The sequence below is a fragment of the Nuphar pumila genome, chromosome 4, assembly GCF_984573655.1.
Source record: "Nuphar pumila chromosome 4, dmNupPumi1.hap1.1, whole genome shotgun sequence".
In the NCBI taxonomy this organism is placed as follows: domain Eukaryota; kingdom Viridiplantae; phylum Streptophyta; class Magnoliopsida; order Nymphaeales; family Nymphaeaceae; genus Nuphar; species Nuphar pumila.
In genome coordinates, this window is record NC_143252.1 from 31,943,918 (window position 1) to 31,968,871 (window position 24,954).

A 24,954-nucleotide genomic window follows, 5' to 3' on the forward strand; every position below is an offset into this window, starting at 1 on the left:
ACAAACAATCTTTATAACCTATAATTGGTCAGAAAAGATTATGAGTTCTTCCATCTTATATAAATGATTATTAGTTTTTCTTGAGTGAAGAATTATGTTATTCTATGGACTTCGATGAAGCTCTTGATAACTTAAGTTTTCATGATGTTATTGCCTCAAATGAATTTGAATATTAGATGCATGCAATAAAAGATTAGTTATACTACATAGAGAAAAGTAGAGTTTGGAAACTAACTACATTGCCTGAGTATTACAAACCAATTGGTAGCAATGATGAAATTATTGATAAGTTCAAGGCAAGGTTGGTTGCAAAAGGTTATTCTCAACATGAAGGAATAAATGATAAAGAAACTTATTTTTCTATAACAAAATTGGCTTTAATTTATATAATATTGGAATAAGTGGCTTATTTTGATCTTAACCAGTATCAAAGAGATGTAAGAAAATAACTTTCTTCAATGGTGAATTAAAAGAGACAATATATATGCAACAACCAAAAAACTTTGAAATTGAAGGTCAAGAATATAAAGTATACAAGTTGAATAAATTTGTGTATGGGCTTAAACAGTGACCTAGGCAACATTATTTAACCTTTCATAAGGCTATAATCAAGTTGTGTTATGAAGCAAATAATTTAGACCACTCTATATATGCCAAGAAAAGTGAGAGTGAGTTTGCTACTTCGTTCCTCTGCATTGATGATATAAAAATGATAAATAACACCAAATGTTTGTTGAGTTCTTGATTTGAGATGAATGATATGGATGAAGCATCATATATCCTTGAAATTAAAATCTAGAGAGAGAATCGAGATTATTATGCCTAAGTCAAAAAAAATCTTGAGCACATTTTAAAAAAATTTAGAATGAAGAGTACCAAGGCAAAGTCAACTCTTGTAATTAAAAAGTTAAGATTGAGCAAAAATGATTGTCCAAAAGAAAGACAAGATAAATTAAATGTTTCTTATGCACATGCAATTGGAAGCCTAATGTATGCTATGTTATGCACTATACCTGATTTAAGCTTTGCAGTGAATCTAGTAAGTAGATACCAGAGCAATAAATGATTCTCTCATTGGGAAGCAATGAAGAGAATATTTTGGTATCTAAGGGTATGTTTGATGCATCATTCCCAGCATGATTTAGACAAAAATCTTGCTAGGAACGATGATTTTCAACAAATGGACAACGTCCCCCGCATCTGCTGCATCCTTATATGTATGCTCTTTTCATTCCACCCTCCCCCCTGTTACAAAAGTAACAGGGATGAGGAGAACACAACTTTTTCGATGGGCGTGTCTCTCACCCAAAATTTTTTCGACGGGTCTGTGAAGAGGTTGTTGTTGAGGAGGAAGGCGTATAGGCAGGGCAAGCGTCTCCCTCCAACTAGCCTGTGGCAGAATTTGGGCGGGAAGAAATGCTCGATTCAATAGCGATCTGGTTTTGATTTTGCGTACAATTGCTTCCCCTCTAAGGATTCCTCTAGGGTTCAATCACTCTGAAGGCTTACCCTCTTCACCTGTAAATTGACCCGCTGCATTGAATGCGACTCGGTGGCACTGGCAGAGCAGGCGAACGACGGAGATGGTGGCTTAGAGAGGTGCCATGTGAAGGAGAGCAAGGTCCAGAGCAGAAGCGACAATAATGAGAGGAACATGATCAGCAATTACAGTTATGATGAGGCAGAGGATTTCACAGAGGAGATTGAGGAAGAGTCTCGAATTGTGGGTGAGGTCCTCATGATTAGAGCGGTGCTAGAGCATCCTGATGAGTTTTAAGGATTAGTCCTTTCTTTGTTACATTGGTGAAAATTTTCTGAGTTTTGGATTAATGATTTTGGGCAATGAAGAAATTGGTGCTTGACTATGCTTGTTTATTTATTAGTCTTGATGGTGTACATATTTTGATCAATGGCTTTATGCAAATGCATAGTGAATTATCTTGTCTTTTACTGTTATTGGTGGTCGAAGAGATGAATTTCTCTTTTTGGTTTCATTGTTTTAGTTTGAAGGGATGAGTTAAAGTTTTTTTAGCTTCAAACGATGTTGCAATTCTTGATTCATGATGTATGTTGTGTATGGTTTTTTCTGTCAATTGGGAGGAAAATGAGACGGTGGGCTAAAATTGTTTTCTCTTATGTGCTTGTGATGGATGTTTTGCTTTGTTTCTTGAGCATGGTACTCTGCAAAACTTTTTTGGGCTTAGGAGATGGTTGTTCTTGTTTGCTATCATAATTGAGTATTTTGTCATGATGTTGGTGTCTGATTTTCTATCTTGGTGTTTTTGTTTTGATAGTCTGATGCTTCCTTGTTCAACTCGTTGAGGAGGCTACAATTGACGGAGCTCTCTGTTGACACCTTGAAGGTGGACATAGCATGATCTTTTGGTCCTTTTCTTCCTATTAGTTTGTTTTGGAAACCATGACTTAAGTGGAACTTTGGTGAATTTTGTGTCCTTTTCTCAAGCCATAGAGATTGGAAGAGTTGTTAGCAGATTAAAGAAGCATGGGTCTAAGCAGATACGAAATCTAGCAAAGACGCTTATCGGGTAAAACCAATTATTTTTTTCGTTTGAGATGCTTCAAATTATTCCCACATCTTTTCGTAATTGGATCCATATACGAACAAAAACCCATAATAAACTTGTTAATACATGTAAAATGGTGAACGGATCAGGTCATGCAATCCAAAACGAAGTAATTTGACCCATTATCCATGATTGTCCAAGTTGTCTGCACATCGTCGTCAAACAACAGACATTTGGAACATAGCATTTGAGTACATTCCAATCAAACGTTGAACTTGAAACAATTGTTACAGAATGAACAGAACCAATGTTTTGTTCCATTTTTTTTGTTCATTTTGTCCAACTCTGGACAAGCCATCAAACATACCCTAAAGTGAACAAAAGAACTCAAACTATGCTATCAAGCAAATAGACTAAAGTTTGTGGGTTATTCATATGTAGATTTTGTTGGTGATAGAGATGAAGCAAAATCTACCTTTGGTTATATGTTTATTTTATGAGGTGGTGCAGTTGTATGGTCATACAAAAAGAAAGGGTGTGTGACACAAAAATTCCAAAAAGCTGAATATATAGCTTGTTACATGACAACAATATTTGATGTTTAGATAAATCACTTCTTAAATAATTTAAAATTGGATATTCTAAGAAATACAATTCAAATTTATTGTGACAACAAAACTTTTATATATCTAATTCATATAATAATAAATAGCTCTAACAATAAACATATTGAGGTTAAATATTAATATGTGCATGACATGGTTATGAAAAATGAAATAGCAGTGGAATATATTCTTTTGGGTGACATAGTAGCAAATTCCTTGACAAAAGCAACCATTGAGGAAGTCTTCTCTAGACACGCAAGTTAAATGTGACTCAGAAATGTCTAAAATGGTGAGTGTGTATAAGTCCACAAAGATTGTGTGAATAACATACAACTCAAGGTTGTGTACCAATGCAAAACCCAAAAGTGGGAGCAAGTTTGGTAGCAAAGGCTACCCTTTATGGACAAGTGGGAAATGTATGGATGTAAGTGTCTTTAAGGCAATCGTTGGGGAGGGGCCACTCTCAATTGAAGAACTCCCAAAAGGCATGAATAAGTTATATAATATATTACATACAAAACATAAACATAACTTAAAGTAAGATAATAATATAAGATTAAAATATAAGTTATATAACTTTGAATCAAGGGTTGTGACCCTTAGAGTTGAAGGGGCATTTTTCCATTGGACAGTCCTAATCCAGCCCTCTTTCAAGATTTTAAGTAGGGCCCTATGGGGGGGGGGCGGCTTTACAAGGCATGAAAGTTTACAAAATTTTTGAAAAAATTCCAACATTCCGAAAATTTGAAAGGCAAGACGTTGTGAGATAAATAATATGTCTGTGTTGGTTTCCTGTATAACTGTGAACGCCCTTCAACTCGGGTTGACACCTTCTGTGTGTGTAACAAATCTTACATTCTGAATTAAGCATCTTTATTCTCAGATGTGTATTTTAAAGGGGTAAAAAATTAATTATGCTCATATGTGCATTTTAAAGGGGTAAAAAAATTAATGGTTGATATTGTACAAAAAATTGATGATAAAATATTCACATTTTTACATCAAATCTATTTGAAACAAAGCTTGCTTCGTAATAAATAAGCAATGATAAATACATCTAATAGTCAAATCTAACATAAAGCACCTAAAACTATGATTTTGGGAGGATCCTAACATGGCCTAACATTAAAAGGGCAACACAATCCCCATTCTAATATATATATATATATATATATATATATATATATATATATATATATATATATATATATATATATATATATATATATATATATATATATATATATATATATATATATAATGCATAAAAAGTAACCTACACCAAAGCAAAATTGTCCCTTGTGAAAGTGCTCGTGAAGTTTTACACGGTGAAAAATGAAGCAAGGCCTTGATCAACATAGCACCCTTGGTGCCATGATAAGATGTCTAAACCAATGTCGTGGTTTCTCTGTTTTAAATAATAATAATAATAGTTTTTTAGGGAATTAATAATAATAGTTGAGATTTATAAGTGCAAAAGAAACACATGGTTTCATAATTTCAATTTTCACTCTTCAAGCTTTTCAGAAACTTCTAATAATTATTACACTATCGACCACCAAGGTGGTATCCCAAGTTTTATTTGTATTTATTATGCATAAAATAGATATTTTGGGTGAGTTTGATTGCTTGGATAGAACAACAAAACATAACAGACAGAACACATGTTATGTCTATTCTGTAAACTGTACTACATCCTGCATTTGTTTCGACTAGACAATAAGTTGTGTTCTTTGTGTTCGATATTTAATTTTTGTGCGGTGCGGTCAGCTTGGGCAAATATAAATATTGGGTCGGATAACTTCATTTTTTATCGTACAACTCAATTTGCCCTATCATATGTGTGTTTTAACATATTTATTATGAATTTTAGCTCTAGATATGGAACTCCGATTAGATGTAAAAACAAACAAATGATTAAATTTTGGGTAATTTGAGAAAAAATAGGAATTGATATTTTTTTGATATATAAATGTTTTTGTAACACCCTAAAATTTTCAACTTAAAAATATAATATTTTAACCCTAATTTTTTTTTGAAATAGCACAACAGAAATAGTTTGGGCATAATAAAAAGAATACAAACAAATTTAACACACTGTTCGGGTAATTTGACATGTTTCACTAAAAACCCAATAATTTTTTATATTTTTATCATGTCATAGCAAGCATTGAAATGTCTCTTTTACCCTTCGCATACACGAAACTGATGAAGTTTGCATGCTATATCACTCCACTCTTTAAAAAGAGGTCCACACTCTTTTTTTGTGGACTTCACGAAGTTTGCATTACATTATATGTGAACTTCCTATTAAACTTGAACAAAATGAGAAAGTTTGCATATATTTTATGCGGACTTAAGGAAGTTCGCATAAAATATATAAGGACTTTCTCATTTTGTTCAAGTTTAACAGGAAGTTTGCATATAATTTTATGTGAACTTCCTGAAGTCCGAAAAAAAATGTGCGAACCTCATTTTAAAGAGTGGAGCTATATATTGCACAAACTTCATCAATTTCATGCATGCAAAGGGTAAAAGGGATATTTCAACATTAACTATTTATGATTTTGGACATAAAGAAAATATCAAAAAATTATAAGGTTTTTAGAGAAACACATCAAATTACCCATACAGTACAGTCATTTTTTGATAAATTAGGCCCCTAATTAAACATTTATGTTATTTGAAAAAGTCCAAATCAATACCTTAATTCTTAAAAAAATTATAAATTTATGCTAACTAAAGAAAATGTTAACTGTCTAACCAAAATTGAGCATCCATTACTTGCCCATGATCCTGAAAAAGGGCATGCAAAAAAAAAAAATCCAACCAAAGAAACTGTCAAACGGCAAATGGCCCAACGCAAGGCACCGACCTAATCTAGAGAGAGAGAAAGAGAGTACCTAAGAGGCAACATTTTCCCAAACAATTCCATTCGCACCCTTCTTTGTAATTGGAAACCACATTCAGAACCTGCTTGATGTTCATGATCTTCGTTCCTACAAGAAAACTTCTTCCTTCCTTCTCTTTGGGTTGTTTCCCTTGTTGATTCTTACGAGTAGTTATGCCTACAAAAAGTGCCGAGTGGAGGCCAGAGGGGATGACAGCATGAGAGAGGGCAGAGGGGTCATAAGACTCAAAGAGGGGCATGGACGACTGCATAAGAGAGGAAAACTGAAAAGAGAGGGCTAGGGCATTCAAAAAATTTCATTTTCAAGTAAAATGTAACTCGCCCCAAGAGGGGTTGGAGTAGTGGGGTGGGGCCTGAGCTGGTAGACAGGCAATCAAGGTTTGATTTTCATGAGTGTTGCCACTCTGCACAAGCCAATGGATAGCATAGGCCCTGGGTGCAGGGGTATTAGCCTCGGAGTTTTACGCTACCGTCATGACGACCATAGGTATGTCAGGCTAAGCCAGCGCGACCAAGTCTTCATGTCGGGTGTGGTTTCTTCGGGTTATTAAAAAAAAAGTAAAACATAACTCGGCCGAATCATTTGAGTTTGATTCATGAACGGGACGAGTTCGGTCCATAACAAGTCATTCTGGTTTTTTTTACTCGACGAGTTGACTCGACAAAGTCCCGAGTGAACTTGGTGAGAAATCCAACCATGATCGTGATATTGATGTTTATAGCAAAGTAATGTGATTTTATTACAATATTTACTGTTATACCGGCAATTTAGAAGGAAAAAACAACACTTTTTTTTTTATTTTTCAACATCTATTATGTCTTTTTATAATTTAATTCATAAAATTTTGTTAAAAAATTAAAAAATAAAAGAGCCAATTCAAACAGCAAAACTTGCCACTTAAAAAAAGTATAAATAGCAATTATAAACTCATCCAAACAGGAGGTATATTTTTGTTTTTTAGCTTATTTATTTTTGCTGATAAAAAATTAAAAACATGAGAAAATGGAAATGTTCGATTTCTCATGATAATGTAGCTGCAATTGTTCGGCCATTATAAACTTTTGCAACCGTGGTTAATATCATTATAAATACATGCTGTTTTCAAAATAAGCGATATTTTGAAAATATCATGGTTTTGTGGCACATTGTTGGCCTTTGAAAATATTGCAATACAAGTGATATTTTAAAAATATTGGTGAAATTGGAATATGGGATTATTCTAACGCCCTGGTGTGCAGGGCTAACCTCAAGGGTTTTACCAACTGGAGGCCAACCAATGTGGGATTCTCTTATATGATTGGATCCAATTTTATTTGTGTTTTTTGTTTTTTGGACAACAGATTCTATTCAAAAACTGATTTTGACAAAATTTATTTATATAAAGCAATCCAACATGGTGATTGTGTCTTCAACCCTGAGTTTTACCTAGTAGGGAGACAGGCCCATTAAGCGACCTGGTTCTCAGTGAGGGTTCTTCATCATAAAAAAAAAGAAGCAAACCAATTCCAGGGTCTAGTTAATTTGTTGTGGTGACATGGTTTGAACCAATGTTGTCAGTATCGATGTGATTCGGCTATTTTTTAATAAATATAAAAATGATTAAAATTATTATTTAAATATTTTTAATAGTTTTAACGCGTGTACATGTTCTGATTGACACAGAATATTTTTTAATTAATTTTTGGCTGATTCAGAATGACTCGAGAATCGGTATCAGCCGATTCACTTGAATCATTTTGACATTTGTTTGAATTGCTTCTACCCATAGTGACAAACGTTAAAAATGGCTAAATCTTGCTTTTTCAAAAACTCGCGAGAATTTGAATTTTTTTCATAAATCTCACATTTTTTTGCAAAATCTTGGCAATAAAAAAATTAAATTATAAATTATAAAAATAAATTTTATAATAAAATATTAATAACAATTATTTTAAAAAATACATGGTTTTTTCATGATAAATAGCCATTTAAAACATAAATATTGTGTTTAAATCATGATATTTATGTTTTTTCATAAATCTCACAATATTTTGAAAATCTCTCAAGAAATTATCATTTTAAACTTTCAGGCAATTTCTTGAATTATTATCGCGAGATTTTTTCATAAATCTTGCGATATTTGTCACTATGCTTCTACCCGTCTATGTTGCAAGACAAGTCCAAGTTTCCATTGTTATAAAATCATTTCTTTGGTTTTTCTTCATAAGATTACGCAATAAATTATAATTCTGTTTTTTGGGCGTAAATCTTCATATATTTTCAACTATAAGCAATATAAGAAAAATAGCAAAACCTGGAAAAATATTTAAATTTTTTAAAACGATGCAAATTTTGCAGAAATATCATAATAAATTTTGAAAATCTCGTGATATTATCAAGATTTCATAGCTTGGATATATATCTCGCTATAATGCTGTAAGTCTCAAAATCTCCACATCTGTGACTATGGTATAAAGTTATAGCCAAGATTTTTCTCGTGAGTTTTTGAAAAATTTTATTTATCTCAAGTTTTTTTTTTGGAAAAAATATCAGCTAAAAACAAATTAATTAATAATTAATAAATATGGGGCAAAATAAAAAAAATTTGAAAACCATATGGTTTTAAGGTCTTGTCCAAAATTGAAATTTTAAAACCTACCGGGGCTCAGTGTGGTTGGTAGGAGCTGTCAGTGAACGTCTCTTTGTGGTGGGACGCTGCTGGTTCAAACCCTAGTGGTACGTTGAATAGTAACTGGTGGGGTCTCCCTAACCCCAGCTTGCCTTTAAAAAAGAAAATTGAAATTCTAAATAAAATCATTTAAAACTTCAAAATATGGGTTTAATTTACAGGACTTTAGGAGTCCTTTCCTATTCTCAACGCATTTAAAGAATTTAATTTCCAATATAGATTTTAGGAAACCCTTTTAAATTATCAACACTTTCCAAAGAATTTAATCGACCCATTGACACACTTATGTGTGAGCATCGTTTTTTGTTTGTAAGGCATGCTGGGGTTAAGCGGATCTCCACCAATTATTATTCAATGTACCACTGGGTTTTGAACCTTCAAGGTCCCGCTACAAGGAGACTTGCACATACAGCTCCTACCAACCACATGGTAACCCATGCAAGACTCCTTATGATGGGACGTTGCAGGTTCAAAACCCAGTGGTACGTTGAATAATAACTGGTGGGGGTCTGACTAAACCCAGCTTGCCTTTCAAAAACAAAAAATGATGCTCACACATGGTCTACTAAGGCTGGTAAATGAGCTGAACAAACCGTGTTCAAGCTTGCTCGTCTTGTGGTGAACCAAGCTGAGCTCAAGCTCGTGGCCAGCCTGACTTAAACGAGCCCATCATTTTCTTATGCACACAATGCAAGGCAACATCTATAATTATGATGTCCATTATTTTTTTTCAAATTTTGTAACTTGTTTTTATTATGGTGAATATTTTTAGGTTCTTTTCATGAGCATTTTTGGTATGGAATGTATGAATGGAGAGGTTGGTGCACATTGGTAGATATCAAGAACAGGAATGGCAAAACATGGCAGGCCATAGATGTCGACTAAGTCAAGCTTCTCTTTTTTTTTTTGGTTATTTACAAGAACATACCAAAAAAAATATAATTCAGATTCATGCCTAAAAAATTGATAATTCAAATGCATACCTCATTTATTTTACCGTTAACCAAAAGCATACCTACAGTCAATTGCTAAGTTGGCCTCCCTTGTTTTCACTCAAATTCAGGATTATCCTTAAAAAAGAAAAAAGTAACTCATTTTTACCCTTACGTATAGAAGGAGAGAGGGTTTAAGAGGGTAAAATGAATAAAAAGAAGCATATTTAATGAGGGTAAAACTGGTACAAAATTTGAAATTAGTAACTATTAACTATGGGCTAATCCCAAAAAGATATATGTTTGAATAGCTGTCAGGGGTATGAATTTGAATAACTGAATACAAAAACCAGGCATCATTTTGAATTACAAGTATTTTCAAGTATGAATTTGGATTATCAAAAAAAGTCAGGCATGTTTTTTTGTAAATTAACCATTTTTTTCTTTTAATAAAATAATACATAATTTCAATGCATACGGTAGGAAGAGCATCAAATAATGTAGTTATAATACAGTCACCTAATCAGGGGCCGAGCCAGGAATGGAAACTAGGGTGGGCACAAATGCACAGTAAAGAAAACAAAACCCTAAATTCTAACAACATATTCATAAATATGTTAATTGAAAAAGAAATATAAAACATCTAAAATTCTAATCAAAATAAAACATGAGTTCATAGAATCACGTTTAATTGTTAACTTTAAAAAAGACAAAAACATCTAATTAAATATTCATAGCATTTTAGAAACCAAATAAAAAACTTAAATTCTAACAAAAATCAAAGATTTAGGGGTTTGATACTTAATAACCAAAATCAGGCATTCATTAATGGAATCTTGTTTAATGATATATATATATAAAAAAAATGACACAAAAAGTTAAAAATCATAATTAAACATTTGCATTATTTGAAAAAATGCAAATCAATACCTTAATCTCTAAAAAATCATGGATTTACATTCATTGGAAAAAATATTATTATTCTAACTAAAATCAAGCACTCATTACATGTCTAACGCTAATTAAAAACATACAAAAAACTTTATAACTTTAATTAAGCATGTATGCTATTTAAAAATAAATTAATTAAATAAATAAAAACCCTATTCTACATTATGCTAAAAAAACAAATAAAACCCCTAAAATCAAAACATTCATGCTATTATCAGATAAATCCTAAGAAAAAGAACACAAAAAACTTAAACCCTTAATTAAGCATTTATGTCATTTGGAAAAGTCCAAATCAATACCTCAATTTCTTAAAAATCATAAATTTATGATAACCAAAAACAAAAAAAAAAATACTTGTCTAACCAAAATCAAAGGAATAGAGAGAGAGAGAGATAGTAGGGTGGGTATATAGTCACCACTTGGCTCGGGGGTTGGGCACGAATGGTGGTCACTCAGACTCAGGGCCCTGCCGACCAGCAGTCCATTCAGGGTGGGCATTGCCCACCTACGGTCCATTGCCCACCTTAACCAATTACGGCTTTGGGGTGTATTTTTTGGGTCATCCCTACCGGGAATGCCGCCCCTAGTTAGATCCAACATTTGGTAGATAGATCCATGCAAATGTATGTACCACTATATATATATATATATATATATATATATATATATATATATATATATAGAGAGAGAGAGAGAGAGAGAGAGAGAGAGAGAGAGACGGTATTCCTGCTAACCTTGGGCCCTGGCCAATTAACACCACATCCATCGCACGAGAGATGGACCTCCCGTTCGCTGCTAAGTTGTTAAACCTATTTTTGATAGCACCCACTGCTAAAGTGTATTTTTGCACGCTCGCGTCACATGCGATGACCTCAGCCACTCATCATGGGCGATGAGCGGCCCCGGTGCGTTGGCCAGGGTTGGCTGTTACTCTCGTCTCTCTCTATCTATCTATCTATCTATCTATATATATATATATATATATATATATATATATATATATAGAGAGAGAGAGAGAGAGAGAGAGAGAGAGAGAGAGATTGTCTATTTTTCAAATATGGATGCAAAGAATCTCGTCCGCTATTTCCAAAATGGTCATGCACATGGCCATGTGAGAGAATCCCAACCATATGACAAAACTCAAATGGTGGTTTTCTACTATGATACCATGCGGTGGTGCACACTCTTGTTTGCATAGATCTAGTCATCAATTGGTAAATCTAACCGTGTAGATGTGTTTAGCATGATTTATTTAGCATATTAGAAAGTTTTATCATGTTTAATACTCTATAAGAAAAATGAAGGTAGTTTAAAAATGATATAAAATATCATATTTGAGTCAACTTTAATAGTAAACATGACTCAATTTAGATTTTGCTTTTAGAGCTTAGATCTACGCAAAACAGATGTATACCATCATAGTAGCAAAGGATAAAAAGATTTATTTCCTTAAAAAAACAAAAGAAATAAAGCTTATTAAATTTTCAGAGGAACAAAAGAAAACATGAATTTAAGCAACTGGATCCAGCTTCACAAATTTCATTGCTACCTTCGAATTGTTTTATAGTTTTTCCCCATGTACATAGAGAGAGAAGAGAGAGGGAGAATGAGACAGAGCCAACCCAGCAGGAGCATCATCCTCGTACCCACAAGACACTCCCACCTCCTCACAGTCTTGAGAAGCATTATCATGCACAAAGAATCCATCACCATCATCTTCTTCTACCATCTTCACCATCTTCTCAAAAACATCAGCATCACATGGAATCCTCAACACTCCTTCATTATGGAACTCAAACTCTTCCTCTGCCTCCTTGAGGATATCAACAAAGGCATAGTGGCTGAGGTAGTCACTGGGGATGATGAACCTCCTCATCTCCTTCCCTGCACACACAGCAAGATACCCTTTGGGCACATCCCCACCTATCTTGGAGGGGTCAGAGAAAGATAGAGTCCTCTTCAAGAAACTGATGTTGGGCGAAACCCTGTAAAAACAACAAGACAGGGAGCGTACCTGGATTCGCCATTGTCCGTGTAGGTAGTTCGGCGTTCTCCTCAGTCGGTCGACGCCCACAATGAGCCCAGGCCTTATGTCGACGGTGAGCAGGACCCTATTCTGCTTAAACCTAAATGCAGAACTGAATTTTGGGCAGGGAAGTGTTACGAATCCTCATCAACTTGGTAACCCCTAAGCCCTTTATATAATAGAGGAATTGGGCAGTTACGTGAATGTGGTCTCTCCACATTCACATAACTCCCACCCACTATCTCCATTATTCAGCCACTTGCGTGACCCACTAAGAGGGTGTCAAACCGGGTCAGACTGTGGGTTGGACCCGTAACCCAAAATGTCCAACATTCTCCCACTTGACCCATTGACACCAAAAGTGTACTAAATCGAGGTGTATACCGTTATCTCGATTTAATTCTTCATGTGGGTTCACATGCCACCCTTTATCATAAGGATGAATCATATGAGTCAAGGATATGAACACCCCTTTATGAAATGTCATATTTCCTTGTACTACACTACAATTCACCTTCAGTGCTTAGACATGTAAAGAAATTACATTTATGAATAGGTTGGTCTCTCACCTATTCTATTGGTCCTTTAATATTGTTATTCTGTTATTCTCTCTAACCCATATGAGAGATTCTTTATGCAAAATCAACAGTAACTCAAAACCTTAGAGAATCAAAACATAAACACAAATGTGATTACATAATGTATTGTCATACATCAGAAGGAATCAAAAAGACCCATCCCCTTTACATGTTGGGAATACAATCCCGGTGCTAGCCCTTTAGTAAATGGATCCGCAGTCATTTCCTTCATCCCAATTGTATCAATACATACCAGATGATTCTCAGTCCTTTCTTTAACAACAAAATATTTTAACTCCATGTGTCGACACGATGTTGAGCTCTTGTTGTTATTTGAAAAGGACACAACTGCTTCATTGTCACAAAAGATCTTTAGTGGTCTCTCAATAGAGTCCATTATACCAAGACCCATAATGAAGTTCCTTATCCAAATAGCCTGTGACGAAGTCTCGTATAGAGCAATAAATTCCGCCTCCATGGTATGAGCAGCAGTAGTAGACTGTTTTCCGCTTCTTCATGAGACAACACCACCCGCTAGAAGGAAAATGTATCCAGTAGTGAATTTTCTACTGTCAATACACCCTCCTAAGTCCGCATTAGAGTATCCAACGACCTCTAGGTGGTCAGCTTTCCTGTAGGTCAACATATAGTCTTTCGTTCCTTGTAAATAGTGCATAACCTTCTTCGCTGCCTTCCAGTGCACAATGCCTGAATTTGACTGATATCTACCAAGCATTCCCACATCAAATGCTATATCAGGTCAAGTGCAGGTCTGCGCGTACTGTAAACTCCCAACTGCTGAAGCATATGGGGCAGCATCCATCTGAGCCTTCGCAATATCATCCTGAGGACAGTCCTTCAAGCTCAATTTATCCCCTTTCACTATAGGTGCCGAACTAGGAGAACAATTCTCCATCCCATATCTTTTAAGAACCTTAAGGATATAGGATTTCTGAGATAGGTCAAGGACACCCTTAGTTCTGTTACGACGGATCTCGATTCCAAAGACATAAGTGGCCTCACCCATGTCTTTCATATCGAAATGAGAGGAAAGAAAGTCTTTTGTTTCATGTAAAAGACTCAAATCATTAATTGCAAGAAGAATATCGTCAACATATAAAACCAAAATTATGAACTTACTCCCACTAGTCTTAATGTAAATACACTGATCAACAATGTTTTCAGTGAATCCAAAGTTCATTATTACCTGATTGAACTTCTTATACCACTGGCGGGAGGCCTGTTTAAGTCTATAAATTGACTTATTCAATTTGCAAACTAAGTTATTTTAGTCATCTATACTGAAACCAGGAGGTTGTTGCATGTATACCTCCTCATCCAGATCCCCATTCAGGAAGGCGGTTTTCACATCCATCTGATGCAGATCTAAATCAAAATGAGCTACGAGGGCCATGATTATTCTCAATGATTCTTTAGTTGAGACAGAAGAAAAAGTCTCATTATAATCAATGCCCTCTATCTGTGTGAAACCTTTTGCAACAAGCCTAGCCTTGTACCTCTCCACATGACCTTTAGAGTCTGTTTTGGTTTTGTAAACCCATTTACAACCAACAGGTCTAACTCCATCAGGTCGAGGTACAAGATCCCACACTTGGTTCTTTGTCATAGAGTCAAGTTCTTCTTTCATGGCATTGATCCAATGTGTTGATCTTTCACTTTCAATGACTTCTGCAAATGTGAAGGGATCTTCATCAATGTCTATGAAATCATTTGACTCTTGTAAATACACAACATAGTCCGGATGGATAGCAGATTTCCTAATTTTGGTAGACCTCCATACAGGTGCTACAGGTGGTTCAAAATGAGCCTCTGTATTCTGTTGTTGTTGTATATCCTCATCAACAACCGGATCTAGTTGGGATTGATGTTCATTGACTGGACTTTCTCTTACATTACTCGAAGGAACAATGATAGAGAAAATCGGGTCATTATCCTCAGCAGGTGTAGAACCTGAATCCTGCATTTCCTCAAAATCAATATTTTGAGATGCATCTATCCCAACAGAACCATTTTCAAGAAATCTTGCTTTATCTGTTTCCACTATATGTGGTGTATGAGATGGACAATAAAACCTAAAGCCTTTCGATCTTTCTGGATAACCAATGAAGAAACCACTAGTTGTCCTAAGATCAAAAGCTTTTATATGTGGGTTATACAATTTAGCTTCTGCTGGACATCCCCATATCTGCATATATGACAAAGAAGGTTTTCTACCTGTTCATAACTCGTAAGGAGTCTTTTGAACAGCCTTCGTAGGAACCTTATTGAAAATATGCACTGCAGTCCTAAGAGCTTCACCCCACAAAGTCAAAGGAAGGTTTGAGTGATTCAACATCGCTCAAACTATTCTTTAAGCGTACGGTTTCTCCTCTCGGCTACACCATTCTGGTAAGCACTACTAGGCATGGTATACTGAGGTACAATGCCTTCCTCTTTTAGAAACCGCGCTAACGGACCTTCCTTTTGTCCCATCTCAGTGAAATGACCATAATATTCGCCACCTCTATCTGACCCGACAACCTTAATAACTTCACCGGTTTGTTTCTCTACTTCTTTCTCGAAGTCCTTAAAAACTTGAAAGACTTCAGATTTTTCAGATAATAAGTAGAGATACATATACTGTGAGTAGTCGTCTATAAAGGTAACAAAATACTTTTCACCCATATAACACGGTGAAAAAAGCCCACAAACATCCATATGCACTATTTTTAACTTTCCATTGCTGCGTTTGGCATCTTTCTTGTATGTGTTAGACTGCTTAGCCTTTATGCAGTCAACACATGGCTCTATATTCGTAAAATCAAGGGATCCAAGGATTCCCTCTTTCACGAGTCTTTGGACTCTCTTTTTCGAGATATGTTCTAATCTTTGATGCCAAAGCAAATAGGATTGATCATCCTTTAGACCACGTTTATTGTCAATCATTGTGTTCTCAATGGAGTGAGATTCCTGAATTTGGAGTTTGGTTCTTAATCGATACAAACCATCACACATATATGCAGAACCTATATTCATTGAATTTTTCATAATAATAAGTTCAGATTTTTCAAATTTAAATACAAAATCAAACTTGTCAAGTTTTGAAATTGAAATTAGGCTCCGACTATAAGATGGAACATAAAATGTATTGACCAAATCCAACATGAATCCCGACTCCAACACAATTCTGCAGGTCCCAACGCTCTTGACATGTGAACGCATCTTATTTCCTAAGAAGATGCTTCTTTAATGCTCCGTTGATTCCCTTTTGTTCAGAAATGCCTGCAAAGAGTTGGCAATGTGCATCGTGACACCAGAATCAATCCACAAACTATGCAATGGAACATGAATTAGATTGCACTCATGAGAAACGAATGACTTATTACCTTTATTTTCGAGCCATTTCTTGAACTTTAAACAGTCCACCTTCTTATGCCCTTTCTTTTTGCAGAAGAAACACTTTATAAAAGAACCACCTAACTGGGTTTTGACTTTCGCCTGAGAGTTTGAACTTTCCCCAGTGGCTCTCTTCTGATTCTTCTTTTTGAAGGAGCTTTTCTTTGGCCTCGACCTCTGTTTATCCTTATGAGAGGCCATATGTGCACTTGACACCCTCTCACCCTTCAATCTCTCATCTTCCTCAATACACTTACTCAAGAGGTCATTAAAAGACCACTCATCATTATGTGTGTTGTAGGAGATTTTAAAGGGTCCATACTCAGTAGGTAACGAGGTTAAGATCAGATGGACTAAAAATGAGTCAGAGATGGCGAACTTCATGTCATTCAGTTGAGTCGCAATATTCTTCATTTCCAAAATATGCTGTCGGATGTGACTGTCACCAGCATATTTCATAGACACTAATTTGGACATGAGGGTACTGGCCCTTGCCTTATTAGAAGTGACGAACTGAGCCTCAATGGCTCCCAGAAATTCCTTCACAGTCCCACAATGAGGAATTGCACCTCGAATGTTCTTAGCCACCCGAGATTGCAAAAGCAACAGGCTAAGTTTGTTTGAGCGCTCCCACTTCTCAGAGGCAGCTTTCTGATCGGCTGTTCTCTGATCATTAAGAGCGGGAGGTTCGTCAATTCTAAGAGCCAGATCTAAATCCATATAGCCCAAAGTGAATAACACAATTTCTTTCAAATCAGAAAAATTTGATCCGTCTAAGATAGGGATACTACTAGAACCGTCGATATGGAAGGAACCTGATAAATCAAAGGAACGAAAAACGGAAAGACATTACTATTATTGCTCAAACGAGACTCGTGTTGAAAAGGTAAAAGTGAGACCTTTTATTTTCACCTTTTCTGAGACAAGCATAGTTGAGCCATTATCGTTTCACTTTGGTGAAAACGATAATACTCATAATTGCTCTGTCTTTTCAATTTCCAAGGAATTGACTACAGTTGGTGAAACTAGTAGATCATGAATCCAGAGGCAATTCAGCACTGTACCTTTGGGTACGAACATGCTTCATGGGCTGGAATGCACATCTACTATCACACCCTTTGTAAATTTTGGAACACAACAACCTACCTTTGGGTAGAATCGATGTTTCATAAATTCACACACAATCATAATTACGAATCTTAATACGGTTCAAAGAATCCTTAAATAACATGACTCAGATCACTTTGGTGATTACATGAATCGATTAATCATAATCTTTTACTGAAAAACCTATTCATATTATGGAGCACACCCATGCACACATTTTAATGCATGTATATTCATGACATAATATCAATTCATACTTCAACAAAAAAATGCATAAACTAATTGTCATAAATTTAGTCATAATTCATGCTTAAAATCATCATGTATAACTTAACCAACGCTAAATACATGAATTAACATGCATAAGTCATGCATTATTCAAAATAAATACTTTATAAAGCATGAAAAATAACAAAAGCATGCTCATATGGGTAAAACCTAGGGTCCTCAAGTAGGAACCGGTCTAAAAACACTCTGAACCGGTCTGAAACCGCCCTGAACCGGTCATCTAAGGGTCCGAACCGGTTCTGAACCTTATAAACCGATACTTAATATGAACAAAAGTTCATAAAACCCTATAACCGTATGCCAAAATCTCTGTATTTCTTTATATTTATGAAAACAAGGTCTAAGCATCTCGAAACCGGTGAGAAACTGAAAAGAACTGGTCAAAAACGGCTCTGAACCGGTTCCGGAAGGGGTCAGATCAGGTACCTGATCCGATTCAGTCTCAATAGTGTTTGGATCCTGTTTTTTTTTATGGATCCAACCCAGTTTTAAATGGGATCCGGGTCTGACCTGACCCATACTTAATATGGGTCAGACCCGGCCCGAACTAAAACCCGGGTTAGTCCCGGTCCGAAACAGGCCTGGGTCGAACCCGGTCCAAAATAGACCCGGGTCGGACTCGGTCCCTCAAGGATCCGGGTATGACTCAGTCCAAACCGGATACCGGGTTCAACCCGGTCCAAACCGGACCCGGGTACGACCCGGTCCAAACCGGACCTGGGTACGACCCGGTCCTTCATGGACCCAGGTTCGACCAGGTCCGAAACGGACCCCGGGTTCGACCCGACTCTTAATGGGTCCGGATTGGACCCGTTCCAAAATGAATCTGGATCGGACCTGATCTAAATGGAGACTCGATCCTTTTCAGATCAGACCCAGACCCGGTACCTTTATGGGTCCGGGTCAGATCCAAAAAGTAAAAGAGCAGACCCGATCCACCCAAAAGGGTTTAGATCAGGTCTGTCATCGGGTCTCATCGTCGGACCCGATTCGGTCCACTTTTAAAAACTTAAACAGAAACCCAATGGTTTCTGTTTCAGTTTTAGGGAAATCAAAAAGGGGGTTTTCGGTTTCCGCCCTTTTCGGTTCCACGGCAACCCACGTCGCCGTCACGGCGACCGGCACCGGTTGCCAGCGACCTGCGTCACCCCACGGTGACGCCGGTCCGGCGACAGCCCCCCCCCGTCAGAAGACGTCGCCCCACGGCGACGATGGTGGTTGGGTCGTCCGATGGCTGAAGGGCACGGCCGAAACTGCAGTGCCGACAAGATCATCGGCGAACGACGGATGATTCACCCGGCATATCGCCCCACGACGATGGTCTAATCCGACGACAGCCCCGGCGAAAACCCACCCCCTCCCCGGCGACAGGTAAGGGTTTAATTAAATTTTTTTTTTATTGTCATCGCCGGTTTTGCAGGTTCCTCCGGCGATGGGGTGGGTGATCCGTGGCACCGACAAGACCGCCGCTGTCACCTGCAGCTTTCCGGCAAAAGGCCCAGACGCCGGCTATCTTTGACAACACCTCCGGCATATGTCGTCCACCCTGCAACCCGACGGTGCATGGGATTACAGGTGACGGCTCCGACGATGGGAAATGGAAGTCGCCCTTTAAGGTGACTTTTGCTGGTGATGACTGTCGCCCCACAGCGACAGTCTGCCTGAAACTCAATGTTGTTTCCAAACTGTTTGCATCTGCCAGGATGTCACCCTACGGTGACATGCGTTCGCAGAAATCAGGCAACAGGGTGAAAACGCTGAATGGGTCTACACGGCCACGCGCAGCGGAAATGCGTGGCTCGTGGGCTCATAACCCATTGTTGGGCGAAACCCTGTAAAAACAACAAGACAGGGAGCGTACCTGGATTCGCCATTGTCCGTGTAGGTAGTTCGGCGTTCTCCTCAGTCGGTCAACGCCCACAATGAGCCCAGGTCTTATGTCGACGGTGAGCAGGACCCTATTCTGCTTAAACCTGAATGCAGAACTGAATTTTGGGCAGGGAAGTGTTACGAATCCTCATCAACTTCGTAACCCCTAAGCCCTTTATATAATGGAGGAATTGGGTAGTTACGTGAATGTGGTCTCTCCACATTCACGTAACTCCCACCCACTATCTCCATTATTCAGCCACTTACGTGACCCACTAAGAGGGTGTCAAACCGGGTCAGACTGTGGGTTGGACCCGTAACCCAAAATGTCCAACAACTGATGCTCTTCTTGCCACTGTTTTTTGAGCACTTGCTACCTTTCTCCACTTCTTAACTAGTTGTTGCAGACGAACAATCTCCCTGATCTTGTTAGGCTTCTTGGGATCCATATCTGAGATCTAAAAGAAGGCCCAATAGCATAGAGAAGAAGGGCGTCTTGCATGAGCCGAGGAGAGACCAGTGGCATATTTATAAGTGGAAGGCTACAATCAGCATAAGTTATACACATGCAATGTTTGTATATTATATTTAGTTAGTCAGTAATTTAATTAATATATTTTTGGTTGTGATTCTGTGTACAAGTTGGGTGGTAAGATAAATGCTTACAGAAAACTGTTACATGGTTTGTGGGTTTTACTATGCATGCCTAAATTGTCCTTGGTCTAATCTTTCAACAACTTCCATGCAGTGGGTTTGACCAGGACCCGACTCATACCAAACCCTATAGGGTTAGGGTTTGGTGATAACTAAGAAGGTCCCATTAAAATGTGGGTAGGACCCGAAGGGTCCCATTAATATATGGAGCTGGATATGGTTTGTTTAATTTCATACCAGACCCAGACTCTACACGAGTTTTGACTAAGATCCGTAATTTTTCAACGTAAAAAGTAAAAATATAAAAAAAAAAATATTTTATTGGGTATGTTCCGGGTCTGGTTCATGTAATCCGTATGGGATTTAGATATGGTTTCTCTTATGGTGGATCCGATTGGATCCGGGTCTGAACCTGGTACCAGCATCTCAAATCAGGTCTGGGTTTGGTTCTACTTGGGTCTGAACCAAACCTGACCTGTTGACACCCTTAGTGGAAAACCCTACTCCGGTGTCGGAATCCGTAAATCCAAATGTCGATCCTTGCTAAAAGGAGCATGTAAATCACATCTATAGGGTCAAATTGACCCAAAAAAAAGTTTGCCAAGTCGTTTGTACATGCATACATACAAAAGATTGCAACAAACATCAATTTATGTCTATCTTTTGGTTTAAGATGCATGGGTGCAACTTGGGTGGTGATGAGTGAAATGGTAGAGATTGTTTAAATGGCTATGTCCTTGCAAAATGGCCTAAATTAGTATTGTCGCCATTGGTTTTATTTAGAACACTGGACGATAAGAGAACCAATTAAGATAAATTTTCACGCAGAGCAAATTCTCACGGTACACCTAAGACAGTTAACTTTTTTCTTATAGGCAAGCTGGGGTTAGGCAGAGCCCTACCAGTTATACAACTATATACCATTGGGTTTTGAACCTGCAATGTCCAATAACAAAGTGACGTAGCTGCACCTACCAGAGCTCCTAATCACCAAACAATCTTCTCTTTGTCTATTCCCTATATAAACTATACACATTCTACATACTTTATCACACAGGCTAAAGAGAAGGATTTCATTTGTTTGCATCACAAACATGGCTGCCCTTGTCTTTCTCTTCATTTTGAGTGCCTTGTGCTCATCCACTGAGCTTGCCCATGCACAAGATACTGCTATAACAAGACACTACAAATTCAATGTATGTCATTCATAGTTCTCATTGTGTATCTTGGTTTGTTCTTTTTTTTCGTTTCGTTTATTACATGGAGAAACCGGTGGTCGTGCTAGCAGAGACAGACCTACATTACGACTGCACCCCCCCTCCCGGCAAGAATTTAAAACTTATATTGGAGCCTTTATCTGGCTGCTCCCAACATACGTGAAAAAAATTCTGCCTCCACCCACCCAAAAAAAAAAAATTTCTGGCCACAACAAGAAAAAAAGTTTTGGTTTATGTTTGGGCGCCCCCCAATAAAAGTTTCTGGGTCCATCCCTGCACACTAGTCTTAGGATACCATACTTACAGTCACCATCCTAATGGTGCAAAACCTTGTGGGCTTCCCTCTAGACCCTCAAAGAGCTTGTGGCTTGGACTTCCGAAAGAGGGCGCCAACAAGGAAACTCAAACTTGGCATAGGGGATACATGGTTATATGATCGAGCCGAACACCTTACATCCCTATCTACGAGGAGACATGGTTGTATGATCGGGCCCTTTTAAACAAGGGAGGACGCATGGGGTTCTCTTAATGGAGGGGAGGTAGCCACTAGGTGGTGCTATGGGGTTGGCCGGTCGAACACCTTATAAGTATTCGGCCCCTATCATTAAATTTGCTTTCATATATATACCAGCAGGCCATGTGGGCCATTCCTTGGGGTCTGCATATCTTGTTACTTGGGTGATTTTTTTCCTAATATTGGCTCCTCTGGTGCTTAATAAAGATAAGATTGCCAATTATCACAGTAAATGGCAAGTGTCTTGGCCTTAAGATCGTTGCAAGGGAAGGGGACAGAGTTGTTGTTAAGGTGGTTAACCATGTGAAAAACAATCTAAGTACTGTCACGGGCTTAGAAGAGAAGGCCCCCGCGACGTAGCTTTATGCGTACGTGCCTTCGAAAAAAATCTCATCTTATAATATAATAATGCTTTGCAATGCGTCACACAAGTTGATTGATGACGGAAACGGTTAAGCTACCAAAAGCAGGCTTGCCTTGTTTGAAATAGGGGTGTCAACAGGTCGGGTTTACCCGGACCCAACTCGTACCAAACCCTATAGGTCAGGGTATGGTGATAAATAAGAAGGCTAGATTAAGACCCAGGTCTGGACTCGAAGGTCTGATTAATACATGGAGCTGAGTATAGTTTGTGAAATTTTATATCAGACCCTGGAAACGAAGGTCTGATTAATACATGGAGATGAGTATAGTTTGTGAAATTTTATACCAGACTCAGGCGCTACCCGAGTTCTGATTAAGACCCACAAATTTTCAATGTAAAAATGATAAAAAATATTATTTTACCGGATATGGCCCAGGTCAGGTTCATGTAGTTTTTATCGGATTCGGGTATGTTTTTTCTTATGATGGTCCGGTTAGACCCAAGTCAATCCGAACCCGATACCATTCCAGAGAATTGGGGCCACCGGGTCCAAACCAAACCCAACCCGTTGCCACCCCGGCTTTGAAACTCATCATTTCAGTCATGATCAACCTGTTACATCTACTTAGAGTTATGGGCATGTAGCTTGTAAGCTTAATAATAATTCTGGCTTACTCAATCACACACACACACACACACACACATATATATATATATATATATAATATAAGTTGGAAAATCATGAATTCAAGTTGTATCCCTTAAATCTGACTTCAAAGATACGTTCAACAATACACTTTGGATAATATTTTTTTACATTAAAATATATTTTTTTTTAATTTTGGCACTTTGTAAACCATTGATCCTTTTAAAAACCTGCTTATATGTTCTGAGGCCTATTTTCTACTAACCAAACCATGTAGACCACATCTGTACGATTAGATTTACTAAAAAAGTTAGAAAAAAATGGTGTCTTCTATAAGATTGTATGTACAAAAGGCTATTAAGTGACCTGGCTTTCTCGTCATTAAAAACAAAAAAAAAAAGAATGTTATTGAGTTTGAAAACAAAGGGTGTGCACCTTTTATTAGGAGACTGAAGTTTAATGTACTTATCAGTGGGATAAGGGGACCTAAGGTTTAAGCCAATGAAAGCGGTGAGTGAACATGATAAGAAAAAGGAGGCTATTAACGTAATAACAGAAAAATCTGGGGCACTTTTTCGTGAATAGCTGATGGGTCAAGCAGCTTTTTGCAATTTATTTGTTTAACGAGGAGTTGACTTTTTTCTGAAAAGGTTTTATTGACAAGAAGAAACTAGGGAGGGCAGTGGACCCTTCCTGCCCGGTCTCAAAATTCTGCCCTTCATCCTTGCACGGGTTTGGATTTTAACTTTCATCTTTGCCTTCATTCTTGCTTCATGTCCTTCATCTCTGGTTCAAATGGGGGTGAGGCAGGGTGAGGCTTTGTTTCTCCTTGATCCATTGCCATTTTTAAAGAAGGATCGAAGGCGGGGGAGGCCGGAGAAAGCGTAAGTCCATCCCAGCCTCCATCCTTGTTTCATGTCCTCCATCCCCAAGTCCAAATGAGGTGAGGCAGGATGAGGCCCTGTTTTCCCCCAGTCCACTACCATCCCTAGAAGAAACCTTACCGAAGTGAGAAAAACTCGAAGTTGAGCCCCACGATTAGGGATGCCAACGGGTCATGTTGGGTTGAAACTCGAGTGAAATCAGACTTGAACCTGATTTTCAGGTCTGGACCCAGGTCTATTATAAGAAAAATCATACCCAAATCAGATAAGAACTACATGAACCAAACCTGGAACATACCCGGTAAAAATCATATTTTTTTATTATTTTTACATTAAAAAATTGCATGTCTTAATGGAATCTCGAGTTGGGTCTGGGTCTGATATAAAATTTCACAACTATAGTATTAACCGGATCAGACCCTGCTCTTAATCAGGTCTTATTAATTATCATGGTACCCAAACTTTATAGAGTTTGGTTAGGGTTGGGTCCGGGTAATTCAAGCCCATTGACATCTCTACCCACGGCCACCCTGCCTTAAGTGGCCCAATTGAAAGCAATTTGTAAGGTTCTCAAAATCAATTCATATCGAATCGCTCCTAGAAAAATGAAAGAGGGACCAGTGGGCCAGTTTTAAAAAAAGAAAGTGGCACTTTTTGCTGTCATTTGGACTCCTCTCTCTCTCTCAGGGATGACAGTTGATCGGGTGAGGGACAAGGTCTCCACCCCCGTCTCCAAATCCTAACATTCATCCCCAGTGTTGTGAGAGGCGTAAGCGCATGCTCAAGGTATTGAGGCGTTACTGTGATGCGCTTAAAGT

The 24,954-nt window shown here is 37.7% G+C and overlaps 1 protein-coding gene across 1 annotated transcript; it reads right to left on the reverse strand.

The window, feature by feature from the left end:
- Positions 1–12,154: 12,154 nt before the first annotated feature.
- Positions 12,155–20,306, reverse strand: LOC149839856 (auxin-responsive protein SAUR72-like). The gene is made up of 4 exons (XM_090004943.1): positions 20,214–20,306; positions 17,442–17,465; positions 13,189–13,193; positions 12,155–12,578 (listed from the first exon to the last, which is right to left on the reverse strand). Exons 1-4 carry the CDS (start codon positions 20,304–20,306, stop codon positions 12,155–12,157), a joined length of 546 nt encoding a protein of 181 aa, XP_089861069.1.
- Positions 20,307–24,954: the final 4,648 nt, after the last annotated feature.